The 16,463-nt window shown below is 49.3% G+C and overlaps 2 protein-coding genes across 7 annotated transcripts in view; one reads left to right on the top strand and one right to left on the bottom strand.

Annotated features, from left to right (window-relative positions):
• Positions 1 to 3,676, top strand: part of APH1B (aph-1 homolog B, gamma-secretase subunit) — a 73,972-nt gene extending 70,296 nt beyond the window's left edge. Inside the window, exon 7 of the mRNA XM_045822033.1 lies at positions 3,613 to 3,676. The gene's annotated coding sequence lies outside the window, so the exon portion shown is untranslated. The remainder of the gene's footprint in view (positions 1 to 3,612) is intronic.
• CA12 (carbonic anhydrase 12) overlaps positions 1 to 16,463 on the bottom strand; it is a 52,093-nt gene that overhangs the window by 34,912 nt on the left and 718 nt on the right. For all 6 annotated transcript variants that reach the window (XM_045822030.1, XM_045822027.1, XM_045822028.1 and 3 more), the window contains exon 2: positions 11,658 to 11,678. In XM_045822030.1, the coding sequence (XP_045677986.1) occupies positions 11,658 to 11,678 (21 nt within the window). The remainder of the gene's footprint in view (positions 1 to 11,657; positions 11,679 to 16,463) is intronic.

The raw sequence follows: 16,463 nt of genomic DNA on the forward strand, positions 1-16,463 counted from the left end.
CAAGGAATGTCACCTGAACCCCCCAACCCAGGTCTGAGCCCTGTGTATTTGCCCAACGGTGCATCTGCCCGAGGGTGCTGCACCCCACACGCCGGGCATTACGTCCTCCTTCTGGGGAACTCTCCTCGAGTTTAGAAATGGCCCCTTGTTCATCCCTCGACCCCTTGGAGGGCCTAGACCACTGCCCTGCTTGCAGCAGGCTCATGCTCAAAAACCATCATCAAGGGAGAAAATTCCCCAGCGATAATTTAGCAAGTTAGCCTTAGCTGGAAAGCCAGCACTCAGTTATTACCTCAAGAGGCATGTGTACATTTTTAGGCAGTCGTGAGCATCAGATTCCCGCAGTTCTATTTTTTTTCCAGGGCACAGCAAGTTTTCTGATGACATGACTTTGCACAGTCAGCCTTGCTGGCACACTCAGTTTCACTCAGCAATGGACATTCCCTACTTCATCCTTGTGATGGACAAGTTTCATCATTACACTAAAAAGTTTCTCAAGAGCTGGGGAGATTCTTAGGGAGCTGCCAAAAGGAAGCACAGAGGAGTCACAGTAAGATTTCCCCTTGCTTCGCTCCAGGCAGTGAGATGTAACTCAGAAACAGCTGAGAGACTCGCTCCAAGGCCTCTCTCGGTGTTGGAGATGGAAGTGTGAGTGTGCATGGCAGTACAGACACCTGTAAGAATGCAGATGCCATATGAACATGGACGTGGGCATGCACACGTGCGTGTGTGTGTGTGACCTTCCTGAACGACCTGAAACACTGAGCACAGAGGCCAGGTGTTCCTCTTCATTCTGTCTTTGCAGCGGGGCTCTGCCTTGCACTGTGCTGCGCCGACACGGTATTTGCTCACTACATGCTACCTCCTGCCCCGCTGTCCGGCCCACTCACTTGGCTCCGCTTTCCTGGCACACTTTGTCACGCACGTCTGTCCCCTGCAATCTGTTCTCCCTTCTAGCACTGATCTTTCCGATTTGCACCCCCACACGCCTTCAGCTGCCTGTCCTCTTCCTGAGAATCGGAAAAGGGTATCGATTCAGGATTGTCCCTACAGGAATCCCGACATCTTTCCCAGCTGTGTCACAACAGTGATGATGACTGGATTCAATTGATTGCTTCTACCCTTGCAGTCACACTGGTCTTTGATCCGCATTTCCCACGGTTGTGTTGCAAGGAACCATATCAAGTGTTTTTTGTCAAGAGGTATTAAGTCCATCATGTTTTCTTTAACCACTAAGCCTCTTATCCCAATGTGGGGAAGAAAAGCAAGTTAATTGGCATAATTTGTTTCTGGCAAATCTATATTATTTGCTTTAAAACAATGAATGCATTTCTCCAGTGGCTTTTGCACAGCCTCGTGATGCACAGTGCAGGGCGTGCACCAATTGGCACAGCACAGATGCTTGCCGAGTGCTCGGGAGAGCACAGGAAGTCAGAGTCAGGGGACGCCACAGTCCAGCAGTTCCATCGTTGGCTCAGCGCCTCGAGATCTGTTCACAACGCCTGACAACCCTGAGTTTCCATCTCTTCATTTACAAGTTGGGGTGGGAGCATGGCAACGTCAGCACCCCCGCCCTGGGGTCCCACCTAGGCACTAACATCAGTCTGATTGATTCTTCCAAATGCTTTGTGAAGCCCAGCAGGGCTGGGCCTCGTCCTCAATCAGGCCGCACTGGTCGATTACATGTTAGGAGTCTACATTTCCAGCTGAACTAGACCAACAGGTCAGGGGCCCCACTGCCCCTCCCTTTGTTCAGATCCCTCACCCCTTCTCCCATATCCCTCCGGTCTCCCTTCCTCCAGTGTTTCACACTCAATCCTCTCTGTGCCCTGCCAGGATGACCCCTTCAAAATGCTTATCTGACCACCTCAGCTTTCTACTTAGAACACCACGGCCGTCCCCCGCTGCCTCCAGAACGAGGTCCCAACTCCTCAGCCTGACTCACGAGCCCATTGCACTGTGGCCCTGGCCCCTCTCCCCAGCCCCTTCCCTGCTCATCGAGGTCCTCAGTAATCCCCAGGATGTACCAGCTGAGGTCGTCACCGCACAGTGTGTCCCTTTGCCCAAAAGCCCTTTCGTCCCTTCCCTTGGCCTGGCTAGCTCGTGTGTGTCCTCCAGTCGGAGGTCTCAGCCTGGACATCACCTCCACCAGGAGCCTTCTCTAGTCACTCCTGAAAACACTAGGTGAGGTCTCTCTCTTCCATACTTCATCGCTCTGTGTTGCGAGGCCCTGACTAATTTACCATCTCCCACCAGATTCTCGGGCCCACAGGGTAGGGACCATACCTCATTCATCATTTCCTTAGCATCTAGTCCAATACTTGGTACTTAGTATTTACTCACGAAATATCTGTGGAATGAATGTGAAGCCATTATCTTGGAACAATTGAAAACTGGTTAATTTTTATATCTGTCTTGATTAATAATAAATGGGGAAAAATAACTATTTCATTCATATATTACTTTGTAAAAACAAATCTTTTAAAAATTAGTATCTATAAATGGGCAGAATAAAAGAGGGATAAAAATGTAGGGTGCCACTCTAGAAAAAATTCCTGAAATCTATTTGTTATAACAGTTTGGCTCAGGATCAGGAAGCACATGCATAAACTGGAAAGGCACTGTCAGGGAGAATCTGCAGGTTTGCAAGGCATGGGAGAATAGACAGTTACTCAAGTTGGGCAAGTCCCAAAGAAATTGGACCCAGGGAAGCACACACCAACACAAATCAGAATTAAATTACCTGAGATGAAAGATAAGGAGAGAATCTTAAAAGCAGCAAGAGAAAAGGAGACAGTTACCTACAAAGGAGTTCCCATAAGACTATCAGCTGATTTCTCAAAAGGAACCTTGCAGGCAAGAAGGGGCTGGAAAGAGTATTCCAAGTCATGAAAGGCAAGGACCTGCATCCTAGATTGCTCTATCCAGCAAAGCTTTCATTTAGAATGGAAGGGCAGGTAAAGTGCTTCCCAGGTGAGTTCAAGTTAAAGGAGTTCATCATTATTATATGAAATGTTAAAGGGACTTATCTAAGAAATAGAAAAGGATCAAAACTATAAGCAGTAAAATGACAACAAACTCACAACTGTCAACAACTGAACCTAAAAAACAAAAACAAAAACTAAGCAAACAACTAGAACAGGAACAGAATCGCAGAAATGGAGATCACAAGGAGGGTTATCACCAGGGACGGGGAGAGGGAGAATGGGGGAAAAGGCACAGAGAATAAGAGGCATAACTAGTAGGTACAGAATAGACAGGGGCAGGTTAAGAACAGAATAGGAAATGGAGAAGCCAAAAGACTTATATGAATGACCCATGGACATGAACTAAGGTGGGGGAGTGCTGAAGGGAGGGGGGTGCAGGGTGGAGGGGATAAGGGGTAGAAAAAATGGGACAACTGTAATAGCATAGTCAATAAAATATACTTTAAAAAAGTAAAAGTAAAAGATGTGAAGAAAAAAAAGTTGGAGTCACCAATTTGCCTCTGGGCTCTTTGGTGGCAGAAGCCGAAAGGGACAACGGCCCTTTGTGTGACTGCCTCAGACTTGCTGCAAGGCCTCTTTGTCCCACTGCCTTCAGAGTCACCTTTTCTCCTTCTCCACTTCTCAGGCAATCCTCAGAAGACTGGGCACAAAGGTGGAACCACCCTATGACACTACCAGGCACCATTGTCACCATTTTCTGCTACAAGTAAATTCTCTCATCACATCCAAGGAGCCTTCCTGAGCCACCTGTCCTGGAAGCTGGGGCAGCGTGAGCCGTTCGCCCTGAACCTGCCAGCGTGCTCACAGAATCTGGGTGGGTCTCAGCCAGTTCACCCAGAAGTCACCTAGCTGATCTAGTCACAAGGTAATGATTGCAAAATCATTTTAAAAATTAACATAAGCTGAATAAACCATTTCAGAGTTACACAAGTTGTAGACATATCCTTTATGGATAGAAGGAGGTGGTAGCTAGTATTTGCTCCTTCCTGGTTGGCACAAATCAAATACTTGTCAGGTGTTTGGAAAGCTTGCTCCTTAAAGGAATACTTTTCTAAACTAAAATAAATAATAATAATATTTGTAATAATAATAATAATAATAATGTTAATAATAATAATAATAATAATAATAATAATAATGTTATCTAAATTACTTTGTTTAGAAATACTTGTAATATTGACCGAACACCATCAAAAAGTATAGGTGAACTATGGATTGATTGAAAATTGGAAAAAGCTATAGTTAAAAATCTAATATTCCCCATCATTCCTATGTGCTATGGGGGACAGCATGCAAACTAGCCATTATTTTTACACTTTTTTGCTACGACTGTTTTCACTATTTAATTGTTGGAATTAATCATTTCAGCTCCCTTTTTTGTGTTCTTAGCATCTAACAGGGTGCTCCTCAGTGACTGTGAGGCAACTGCCACATTTCCTGGCTTCTAGACGTCAGTGATGAGGTACCCCAGTTTCAGATATGCTAAAATGTGGGAAAAGTGTGTATCTGAGTATCAATGAAATAGAGTCTTTGTCTGCAGTAGGCACTCCTTTTCCCGGCCACGTGGAGTGGCTGCTGGAAGAGTCTGGCTGTGCTCCTGGCTCCACAGTGGTACCTGCATCCTTCAGCCTCATGGCTGCCACTGCGGGGGAAGACAGTAACAACCAAGAAAGAGCCCCTGTTCCCTCCGAGGAGACTGAAACAATCTCTGATCTACTCTCTTCCTCCTGGAAATCAGACTTCTTAGTACCTGACTGGAGCTGCCTTCACATGCTTTGAATTCAGCCTCTTTGCATTAAATCTTTCCTCTGAGCTGGTTTAGCCCACAGGTTCATCTGTCTGTGCTGAGAAAGGACTGCCAAGGGCATTAACTGGCTCCTGGTGGGCGGTGCCCTGCCCTCTCCTGAATGCCTGGGGCTCTAGACTAGCAGGAAGCAGAAAGGGCAAGTTTGAGCAGACAGAGGCCTTGCAGGGCTGGCTCCTAGTCTCCCAGTCAGCTCTCGCCCTGCAGTTCCGAGGCTCCGCTCTGCTTCAGGTAGGTGAGGGTCCCCACTTGAGGCTGGGCTTAAGCCGCTCAGAGCCCCAGGTTCGGGCCTCTGCTCCTGAGCCCTAAGTCAAGACTCAGCCCAGAGGCTCAGGTGTGAGGGGCCCAGCCGCCAGGAGTTAGGTGTGGAGGCCAGGGATTCAGCCTCCTCTCCCCCAACTTCAGCTGCATGGCAGAGGTGGCCATGGCTGTAGAACCAGATATCTGGTCCCGAGAGGCCAGGAAAGCCCCACGGAGATTAGATCTGACTTTACCCTCGGGAGAAGAACAAAGCTGCAGCAAAGAACATTCCGGCCTGTGATGCCCTCGTGAGGCTCAGAGCCCTTGTGTTTTCGTACAGTCCCCTCCTTGCTCACAGAGGGAGGCCCTTTGGTTGTTCGGACTATAAAAGGAGAACCTCCTTGCTGTTAAAAACCTCCGCAGTTCAAAAAAGCATGGAGATGCAGGTCCTTTCTAACAAAACTAACGTTTGCTCGGTATTATAGAGTTGACGAGCATTTTCCCACGTGTTCGCTAGTATAATTCTACCAGAACCCGGTGAGGTGAAGGGAAAGAAAATGATGACGAGTTTTACTGACTGCTTCCCACACGCCACGCACGGTTAGCCTCTTTCCACACCAGTGTTGTCCATAGTTTTTGTGACTTCAAGCAAAACGTAACCAGTTTTACCATAGGCTAATTGACATAAATAAGTTATTCCTAAAGCATCTTATTGTACGCATATCTTATCTAGTCCTGCTGTATTATCTCATTTAATCCTCACAACTCTAGGTAGCAGTTGGTTCTCAAACTTGAGTGAGCATCCGAACCCCCTGGTGGTCTTGGTTTTTGACTCATAGGTAGACCTGGGGCGGGCCGAGAATCCACATTTCTAACAGTCACACGTAGTGCTTTCGTTGCTGCTGAAGAACAGGAAAGGACGGGTGGGTTTGGCTTTTTTCTCCCAACCTCTTTCCCTGTGTTTCACTTCGAACTCTCAGTGTTTGGGAAGGGGCATCAGAAGTCCCAGGTGATGCTGATGTTGCTGGTCCGAGGACTGCACTTTGAGAACCAGAGGTAGGTGCTATTACTCTGACCCATGTTCAGAGAGGTTAAGTTACTTTCCTAAGGTCATTAAGCCAGAGGGTGACCTAGCAGATACCCCCAGGGAGGTCTGCCTGGTCTGGGGCTCTACACTTTATACTACTTCCTCCTGGTTTTCTGCCTCAGCCTGTGACCCCCTGCCCACCGACTCTGTACCTGCCTTAGGAACTAATGCCAGCTTTCCTACCTTTTTACCCAGCCGGTAAGGCCAGCTAAATGCAGGTCTTTGGGCAGCTACAGGCCAAGGTCCTCCAGACCACACAAGCCTCAATGCTACAACTTAGGAAACATGAGAAATAGTTATGAGTTGGTAAATCATTACCATATCTAATCAGAAGCAGGATGTTATAACTTCAATGAGAAGTAACTGGAACTACAACTCAAAGTTAATAAGTGGAAGTTTGGTGGATTGCCAGCCTCAAGGGAAAAACATGTTCTGGCCTTTCTTGCTCTCTCTCCTAAGAGTGCCTTGTGCCTCTCCTCATTCAGCCTCAGGGGGGCAGCTGGCCTGGGAGAGAAGTCCCTGGGGTGCTTTAGCTGGCTGAACCTCTGCACCTCGGGGGGAAAAACAGGCGCTCTCCTTAAATCAGTCAGTCCTTTCATTGCACATGCTCCCTCACTGCCACTCTGAGTCCTCCGTTTAGCTCTCACCTAGTCTGCTTTTCGTCCTGCAGTTGCGTGAGGTCACCCACTGCCCTCATCACTACTAAAGCGCAGGAAGGACAGAGGTCTTCCTCCCAGCCTCCTTCTCTGTGTTCCATGTCTGCTTCTCAGAGTTTGGGACGGGCTTGGAAGGCTGTCCTGGCTCCCAGGGAAAGGTCATTTATAGCAATTTAATATTCCAGCAGATTCAGGACAGAAGGTGGGTGGAGGCGGAAGGCAGGAGCCCCGAGAACTGATGTTTGCTCCATAGAGGATCCCTTCCTGATTCCCAAAGGCTGAGAATCTATCGCCTGAGAGAAAGGAGAACAGCATGAGGAATGCTGTGGCATTCCTGGGTCACATGGTGTCTTACCAGAGCTGAGGGCTGGCCAGCCACCGTGGAGAAGGTGGGCAGGAGGGCTTGTGAGCCACTGCAGCCTGCTGCCCCGCACCCCCAGGCCAAGCCACCCTCGTTGCAGAGTTCCCTGCGGCAGGAGGGGTGGGGATGGTGGCTGCCTTGCAGGCCCTGACTAGAGGAGCCCGGGGCTCTCTCACCCTCCAGGAGGTGGGCTTGGCTTCTAGGTTCCCTTTCCATTCCTTCTCCTTTGAAGGTTTAAAGGTCTCATTTCCCCCAAATCTCTAGCAAATAGTGGTGTTTGTCCATTTCGGAACTGGCTCACATGGGAGGAGCACCAAAGCGTCTGGCTTTCCTCGGGACAGAGCATGATGCCCGTTCTCTGCTCATGTGATGTGATGTGGTGTGTGATCTTGGGTTTTCATTCCAACAGAGTCATTCTGTTCGGTTGCCCTGCTGTTCTGAACACACTGAGGAATTTCTGTTGTTGTTTTTCCTGGAGGAGGACTAAAAATACTGTCAGGGTAAGGATGACTCTCCCAGCCAGCTGGAATTTTTAAACTCTTTTTGGACTATAATATACATACAGAAAAGTGCCTGATCATAAGTGAACAGCATGAAGAATTTTCACGCACTGAACGTGACCAGCACCTCTCCTTGTGCCTCCTTGCTGTCACCTCCAGCCCCAGAAGGCACCCCTCTATCCTGACACCTAACAGCACAGACTCGCTTTAGCCAGCTGGAGTTCATCCTCAGCTCATAGGACAACCTGATTTGCAGCTGCCCTTCAGTTCTGAGTTGGTGAAGCTGCTGGGTCTCGGCAGGGTCGATTTGGGACTGAGTTCTAGTGGGGAGAGCCCACTCAGCAATTCCAAACCCAGCACATACCCAGCTGCTGCTTCAGCCACACAGGAGGAGTGGACAAGGGAAGCTGGCCCCACCTCAGTTGCCAGATGGGCCTCCTGTCTCCAAGGCGGGCATGTGAAGGGTCAGCCTGTGACTCAGTGTAGAGGGGGATGGGGGCAGCGTTCTCCTTCTATGTTATTCCAGAAGTCCTGCCACGTGTTCTCGGCAGCAGGAGGTCCCTGGATCAGGATGACTCAGCAGCATCTACGTGCAAAGTAGCTGAGGTCTGCGCCCTGGGAAAACTACGTGGCATTTGGTTGGACTTGCCCCATTCAGTGCAGCTCCCACTGCTTGGAAACAGTTTTTCCTCAGCACCTATGCCAGATCTTCAGTCTACCTGTGTGACTCTGAGCTCAGGTGCCAGCTGCCAGCTGGGCCAGGGCCTGTTTGCCTCCTCGGCTGTCCTCCATCTGTCTTCCTTCACTGGCCCCCGCTGTAGGCTAACCCCACATCGTATGTGCTCCTATCACCAATGAAAAGCCAGGTTTGCCTTTGTGCCCACCCCCACCCCATGTGTGGCATGCAGCAATAGACTCTGCCCTCTGCTTCCTCAGCAAAGAGCTGCTCGAATTGTAGGGGGCAGAGGGCTGGCCGGAGCTAGTGGTCAGGAAGAAATGCTTCTGCAATAGCCGACACAGCTGGACAGAGAAGCCCTCCTTCAGGGAGCACCATGTCACAATCAAGCAACAATAAGATTTTCCTCCCGCACCTACTTGACTCTGTTCTCTGCAGCTATCTCATTCTGCCCTAGGTGGGGCAGGGGTTGTCACACACAGGCAGGGAGCCCTGGGGAGATTCAAGTTGTGTTCCCACTACGTCTGGGAGGCCAGTAGAAGAGATGGGGCCAGTTATGGCTGACTCAGGCTGGAAAGGTCTTGGGAACCATCTGGTCAGAAGTTCTCGAACAGAGTGCGTGTAAGAGTCACACAGAAAGTACATGAAATAGACAAGCTCTTTAGGTTCCCTCCCTTCCCCAGGTCCAGGCTAAGTCCTAGAAATCTGCATACTTGGAAAGCCTTCCAGATGGTTCTGATGCAGCTGACCCCAAGCTGTAGCTGGGGGAGCACTGAGCAAGACAACACCTTCCCTGGGTTACAGATGGGGGAGAAAGCAAGACCCAGAGGTCTCAGAGGCTTAGTCGGGGCCCAATGGAAGAAGGCCCAGGACCCGCCTTCTGTACATGCCTGTGCTGCTCTTGTATCCCACACATCGAACCTGTCCAAGTAGCCCTGAGGCCTCGGCTCTGTCTGTGCTTCCTCTGTGGGGTCTCTGCCCTGCCCTGTCCTTCCCTCTTACTGCCATCACCATGAGCCGGATGTTAAGACACAGAACAACATTTTTACAAAGGCCAAATCCCTTGCCTCCCACTTATCCTTCCCTCTCACCCCCCACCACTGTGTTACTCTCCCTAAGACACAGATTACTCCCCCTAAAACACAGATTACTCCCTGCCCCTCCCCTCCATCTATGGGACGAAGTGGGAAGGGTCTGGCCTGCCCCTCCATGCCTCCCCTCTTTGACCCAACCTACCTTTTTGACCTCAGAGTCCATCACTCTCCCTATAACCTTTTTTCCACATGACTTTGCTCCAATACCACCCTGCACTCACATGATGCCATCATCACCTTGGCCAACAGCACTTCTGCCTTGTCACACTGATTCCTCCCATCCTCCAAGGTCCAAGTGAGAGCCACTCTTCCTCCAGGAAGCCTTCCTTGACCATGTAGCCCTAGCATTTTTGTCCTCCTCTGAACCATTTATTATATGTTGTTATTATCTATTACATTTAGCTTTGAATTGTGAGCCTTAAGTAATTCCCAGCTAGAGACCACAGCCTACCCTTCTAATTACCCACCCACCTAGCAACAGTACTTTGCACATAGGAGTGTGAGAAATGTTAGTAATAATGGAACCACACAATGCTAGAGCCAAGGAGACCTTGGCCTGTAGGTAGCTACTTGATTGATGACTTTTCTATGCCTCCTGGGCTAACAAACATCTAAAGGTTAACTTTTGCAAATCTAAGCCAGGTCTTTCTCTGGATTCTGTTCCACTGTAGTAATCAACCCTGCTTGTCACGGCCCTTCCTATGCCCAGGAGACCAGTTCCACCCTCCTGCTCACCATAACAAGCATTCTTGCAAGTCCCTTGTGACTCTGTCCCTAACAGGACATTGCAGCAGTCCTCCCCTTATCCATGAGGGATACAGTCCAAGGCACCCAGTGGATGCCTGAAACTAATACACGTAATACCGAACCCTATATAAATGATGTTTTTCCTATACATACATATTTATGATAAAGTTTAATGTATGCTATGAATGAGGCACAGTAAGAGATCAACAACAAAAACAATAAAGTAGAGCAGTTACAGTGTACTATATTAAAGGTTATGTGCATGTGGTCCCTCCCCTCCCCATAACCAAGACAGCTCCTCGGTGACTGATAGGTGGGCAGCACACGCAATGTGGATGTGCTGGACAGAGGATGAGTCACGTCCCGGGCAGGATGGAATGGCACAGGTCAAGATTCCATCAACTGCTCAGAATGCCACACAATTTAAAGCCAATGAATTGTTTATTTCTGGAATTTCCCATTTAATATTCTAGCCCATGGCCCTGGCTAGTGTGACTCAGTGGATTCAGTGCCAGCCTGTGAACCAAAGGGTTGCTGGTTCAGTTCCCAGTTGGGGCACATGCCTGAGTTGCAGGCCAGGTCCCCAGTTGGGGGCGAGGAAGAGACAACCACACATTGATCTTTCTCCCTCCTTTCCCCTCTCTCTAAAATATATACATATTTTATGGGGGAGAATATATATATATATATATTGGCAACTGTGGTTGACCGTGGGTTAGTTAGTGACTACTGTATTAATATTCCTGCATTTGCCAGTGGACCCAGGTGCTCTGCTTCGCATTCCCCTTCCAGCTGATAGATAACCAAGTTTCCAGTTCACAGCAACACACCAGCTAAGCTGATTTTAAGCTGCTTATCTTGCAGTCCTGCCGGAAGTGGCCAGTGTTGTTCTTGACCCAGTCCCACAGCAACAGATGATGTCCCTCTCTCCCCAGTGAAGATTAAGTGTCCCTTTTCACTCAGGACTGACCATCTCCACTTCACCTAACGCTTGCTTACAAACAGGGCAAGAAGGAGTGGATTGTAGAGATCTGACAGCTTAAGTCCTGGGGCCTGAGCCAACCTTTCAGAAAGGAGCCCTTTATTCTCTGTTTATTGTAGGATAGGTGTCCTGTGGAAGAGGAAAGCTCTCTCTTGCCCGGGGCTCTTGCAGCGTGCAAGTACATTGGGCATCTTCACCTGGGAGGTTTGGGAGGAATCCCTGCAGGAGTCCGGAAGCCCTAACACTATCACTCAAAGTTCAAGTGCACAGAGCAGGCTCATCTGCTTAGAGAAAGTGCAGCATGCAACCTGTGTGGATTCTTTAGACAGGCCTTTGTGCCCTTTTAACAACAGCAGAGCTGCTGAGGGTCGAGGGTCTCCTCAACCCTCTCCCCCACCACCACACACACACACACACACACACACACACACACACACACAGAATCTCCACCACTCATGACATTTCTGGCTTTCTCATGCAACACGGCCATCTTCTCATAAAAATATTTAAGATCTCTACTTACCTAAATAGGTCCAGTTGGGTCCTGCAAAGAACAAAACAAAGCAAGTAAGTACAACTGAGTTTGAAGAAGGGAGAGAGGAATACCGATTGTATTGTGGAATGGGTGAGACTGAAAAGGAGGTGGATGCCCGGAACTTAAAATTGTTCCAGGGTCTGGGCAGAGCAACCGCTCCTCGGAGCAGCTGTGCTCACGAGGGAGGGCCGGGCAGTGAGTTCGTGCAGGGTTCCTGGGCTAGGGAGGAGCCCTCTGGAGTAGAAGCCTTCTCAGATATCTTAAGCCAAGCTTTATTAGCTAGATAGGTAATAAATTCACAAGGCTCAAAACTCCTAAGCAACTGAAGGGTAAACAGTAAAAGCTCTTCCTCCAGCTGGATCTCCCTGCTTCCCCAGAGACAGCCAGTTTCAACAGCTGGTAGGCCCTTCACAGTGTGGCTACATGCACTTACGCAGTTGTATTCCGCCCCCCTTTTTTCCACACAAACTGTCGGCATGTCAGAAACGCTGTTTCGCATCTTTCTTCCCCACCACTTAACAACATATCCTGGCCCTGGCTGCTGTGGCTCAGTGGACTAAGCACTTGGCCTGAGAACCAAAAAGTCACCAGTTTGATTCCCAGTCAGGGCACATGCCTGGGTTGCGGGCCATCTCTCACAGATTGGTGTTTCTCTCCCTTTCTTTCTCCCACCCTTCCCCTCACTCTAAAAATAAATAAGATCTTTAAAAGCAACAACAACATATCCTGAAGAACAGTTCACATCAGTCCATAAAGAGGAGAACACTAATCTCAAAAGGAACATTTTTCTCTGAGGAAGCTGCCACCCTCATCCGAGTTAGAAATCCAGGGGCTGCAGAAATGCACAGACAACAAAAGTCACCCACCACTTCCCGCTCCCCACACTGCACACAGAAAAGCCCTTCGTTCCTACATCAAAACACATTTTTGAAAAGTTCTTGCAGCGCTGATTTCCCATTACCCTGCCTGACACCTCCCACTTCACCCCCAGAAGGAGACTGAGACCCCGAATTGAGCCTCAGGGTATCTCAGGGGACCCACCACATGAGGGGACTGTTCAGCTCCTAAGTCCCTGTCTCTTAGCTCCCCCTGATGTCCCCGTGTTCTTGGCCCAAAGGGGACAGTGAGAAGAGGAAGGCTCTCACATCCCCTTTCTCTCTGGGGAAGTGATTTACAGCAAAACTTAACTGGGCACTTATCACAACTGGGCACTTACCACTTAAACCAATGGTGGTTTTTAAAAGCTAAAAGAGGACTTTGCTTTTTTCTTTTTTTAAGCTGGTTTAATCGCATATTTCTGTTGTAGTTCTATTTCTTTTCTTTGCTTCGGTACTTTAATTATTTAATTCTTCACATTAATTAGTAATTTTATGAAAATACACATGTGCATGGTTTAAGGAGTCAGGTGGTCTACAAGGCTTTTTATTTTAAAAAACAATTTGGTCCCCTGACACCCCTGGTCATTTTCCTGCTCCCTGGAGCGCCCACTTTGAGTACTCTTTAATTAATTCTTTTGGTATTATCTCCACTTTGCTATAAAGCATGAGCCCCTATTGTTCTTTTGCGATTTGTTCAGGTTAGGCATTTATTGACATCCCTCCCCTCAATTCCCAGTTGAACTTAAGGAATCTTTGAGTCTCCTCCTCAGTGTTCATGAGACGGGGGAGTTCAGACCATTCAAAGTATCTGACGTGTATCATGGATCTTTTCTTCATAAAAATGCCCATAAGCTTAGACACACAGAAGTTCACGTACAGTTAATTTCAGGAGGTCCACAGAACCCCTGAAACTTGCTAGGGACCCCACAGGAGTGAAGCATCCCAAGATGAACCTCCCCTGATTTAGCAATTGGATGAAGGCACTCAGCACCATGGGCAAACCCCACTTGTATGAGACTCCCAGGTTTACACTGGCCCCTTCACTGAAGCAATAGTGAAAAGGAACAAAGAAAGCCTTGCTTTCGACCTAAGCTCCAGAAGACATCAAACCTCTTCCCCGAACATTTTCCTTCAGCGTTTTGTTTGTGGGGTTCACTATTAAAATACAATCGTGGATTTCAGACAGAGAAGCCAGACTCTTTCCACTTAGCCAGGCAGGGCACTTGGAGGCTCGGGATGTAGTTTCATAGCAGCTGGGAGCTCATCCTCACTGCTCCCCTGGAGAGACATGGGCCCCTCTGGGGGTCCTGGAGGCCCCCAGAAAAACAGCTGCTGCCTCTGACCTGCTTTGGCCAGGAGTTTTTTAAGTTGTACTTCCCCCAAAATCAAACCATACCCCCAATATCCTGCATCTTCTGCTCTGCTCCCCAAAGCTTGCTAAGCTGAGGTTTCTCCTGCTGTCGTAGCGTTCATCCTCAGAGGAGGCATAGGCATAATACTCTGGGAAGCTCAGGGACCAAGGTCGTAGAGCGGACATCCAGGGCTCTGTGGCCTCAGGTGGTGACGTAGGACCAGAGACTTGTTCTTGAAAAGCAGCAACATCCAGAGCAAACTTTCCTGCCCTCCTCTCTCTGAGCAAGCCCCACTGGTCCTCAAGACTTGGTTCTTTTGGTTATAAATGGCAGTACCTGGAGGGGCTCAGGAGCGGGAGGCTGGGGAAAGGAAGCACCATAAGACATAAATCGTAAAAGTCAAGGGGACGGTGATCTGATTCAGGGGTCTCATCAGCGAGGGTCAGTCCCCAGCCTGTTCATTGGCACCTCAGAGCTGACCATGGGCAGACTTTATAAAGTGCTGTGTGTGTGCTTGTTTTATTTGGAAGTGGTGCCTCCTGATTCCCTGCCTTAGCTCTAGGGACAGGATTCTTAACAGGACCAAAGTGACCCTGTGAGAGGCATCAGCCAAGGCTGCTGCAGCTACACCTTGGTGGCTTCCTGAGGGAGCAGGCCCGAGGGGAACTGTTTCCTTCTCCAGAAGATCAGAGGCCTGGGGAGGCCAAGCGGGAAGCCTGTTAGAACCTGCCCGCCCAGTGTGCACTGGGCAAGGAGAAAGCCCGGGGTGCTCACCAAGGAAATGATATTTACAGAAACCCAAGTCAGGGGTTCAGGACCCTGCCTGCTTCCAGTCCAAGGTGCTGGAAGCTTCCCTGAGTTCTTGAGAATGCCCAGCTTTCTACACCAGGTCTGGACACAGCAGGCTCAGCAGAATTCATTGAAAGGTTCCCCCACAGCAGCTACGAAATCCAAGGTCTTCTCCAGAAGACACCTGGCTTCATCTTATTTTGCTCCCTCACTCCACGCCGCCAGGGTTTTTCAGGCACCCATCAGTGCCAGCTGCTGGAAACTTAAGTGCTCCAGGCAGAGGGCAGGCCAGCTTTGACCAAATTACCCAGCTTCCCCCACCTCCAGCCCCAACCTTCAGTTAATACGGATACTCTACACCTCAGTGATTTTTGCTTTGACCTTGTCCCCAAGGCAGTTTAAAAAGCCAAGAATCTCATGAGGAATAACAAAATAAAAACTGCTCTTAGAATCTAGGGGTAAGCAGGTGGGCTACTCAGTGTGGGGTGAAAGTGGAGTTTTTACTGCAAGCTTCCCCCCACCCTATTTGGAGAATGGGGAGGGGAGAGGGGGGCAAAGGAGAGAAAGGGGGTGAGGAGGAAGGGCTAGGAGGGCAGGGGAGGATGGGGAGGGACACGGGGCAGGGCAAGAGCAGGCTGGGAGGAGGAGCTGTCCCCAGAGTGAGGGCAGTAGCAGGCTTTCGGAAAACAGAGCCAATGAATGGCTGTTTCTCTCTCCTGTCTCAGAACAGCCTGGATCGAAAAGGGAGACTTCTGCTGAAACCTCAGGTCTCCGGGTGGTTTTCTCTAGAGGGGAATACATGTCAAAGTTTTGCAGTTTTAAAAATTAATTCCCACTTAAGTGTAACTCCTCTCTCCCACCTACCTTTTATTTCTCCCCGAAGGAGATGCTATCAAGCATACCATGCCTGCCAGTGGATTGGAACTGAATTCAGAGTAATACCAAAGCTGCTGACAGCCCCACGCCCCACTCTCCCCTGCTCCGCCCCGCCCCACAGGCACAATGACCTCCAGGAAAAAAGGGCTCCAGGCTTTCATGCTGCAGAAGAGGACCGGTATCCCGCAACCACTGCCCAGTCAGGGAGGATAGGCTTTCAGTCATCATGGTCACTTTGGGCTCTTCTATAAACATTTCAGCCTAACCTGGGACCAGGAATTACAGCACCCACAAATGCCTCCACAACTGGAGGCCACCTGTCCAGGACAGAAGCCACCATCAGGTACCCAGGAAGATTCCACAGAGTCACCATTTCCTCTCTCAGAACAGCATTCACTTGGCTGCGAAGGAGGCAGGGATCCTCCTCTTGTTACAAAAGACAACCAGCCTGACCTTGGCTGCCCAGGGCAGCCCACTGCACAGACCGGAGTCTACAGTCAAGTCCACTCACCACCCCCTGCCCCCGCCCTCCGCACCCTCAGCCTCCAGCCCGTGGGGGTTAAGGGCCCTAATTACACTCAGAAATAAGGTGTGTATGCTCATCTCAGTGCACACACACACAAATACGTTTGGGATAGTAGAGCTCTTCTAGAGAAAAACAATGATTAAGGATGAGATGCATCATCCCTTTGACTTGCAGGTAAACCTTAATGGTAAAGAGTCTCTGCTCCAAAGCCGAGCACCCACCACAGGTCCAGAGGGGATTGCATGGGAGCAGCTGCAAACCCTTCTTGGTAGTGGCACTACTCAGGATGCTCCAGTCACGGTACTACCCGCACGTGAATTGGAGCAGTGTTAATATTTTAAATCCTGGGTCCCCCACTTCAGTGAGCAAGTTC

The sequence above is a fragment of the Phyllostomus hastatus genome, unplaced genomic scaffold (genome assembly GCF_019186645.2).
Source record: "Phyllostomus hastatus isolate PE091 unplaced genomic scaffold, TTU_PhHast_1.1 phas_scaffold_501, whole genome shotgun sequence".
Classification (NCBI taxonomy): domain Eukaryota; kingdom Metazoa; phylum Chordata; class Mammalia; order Chiroptera; family Phyllostomidae; genus Phyllostomus; species Phyllostomus hastatus.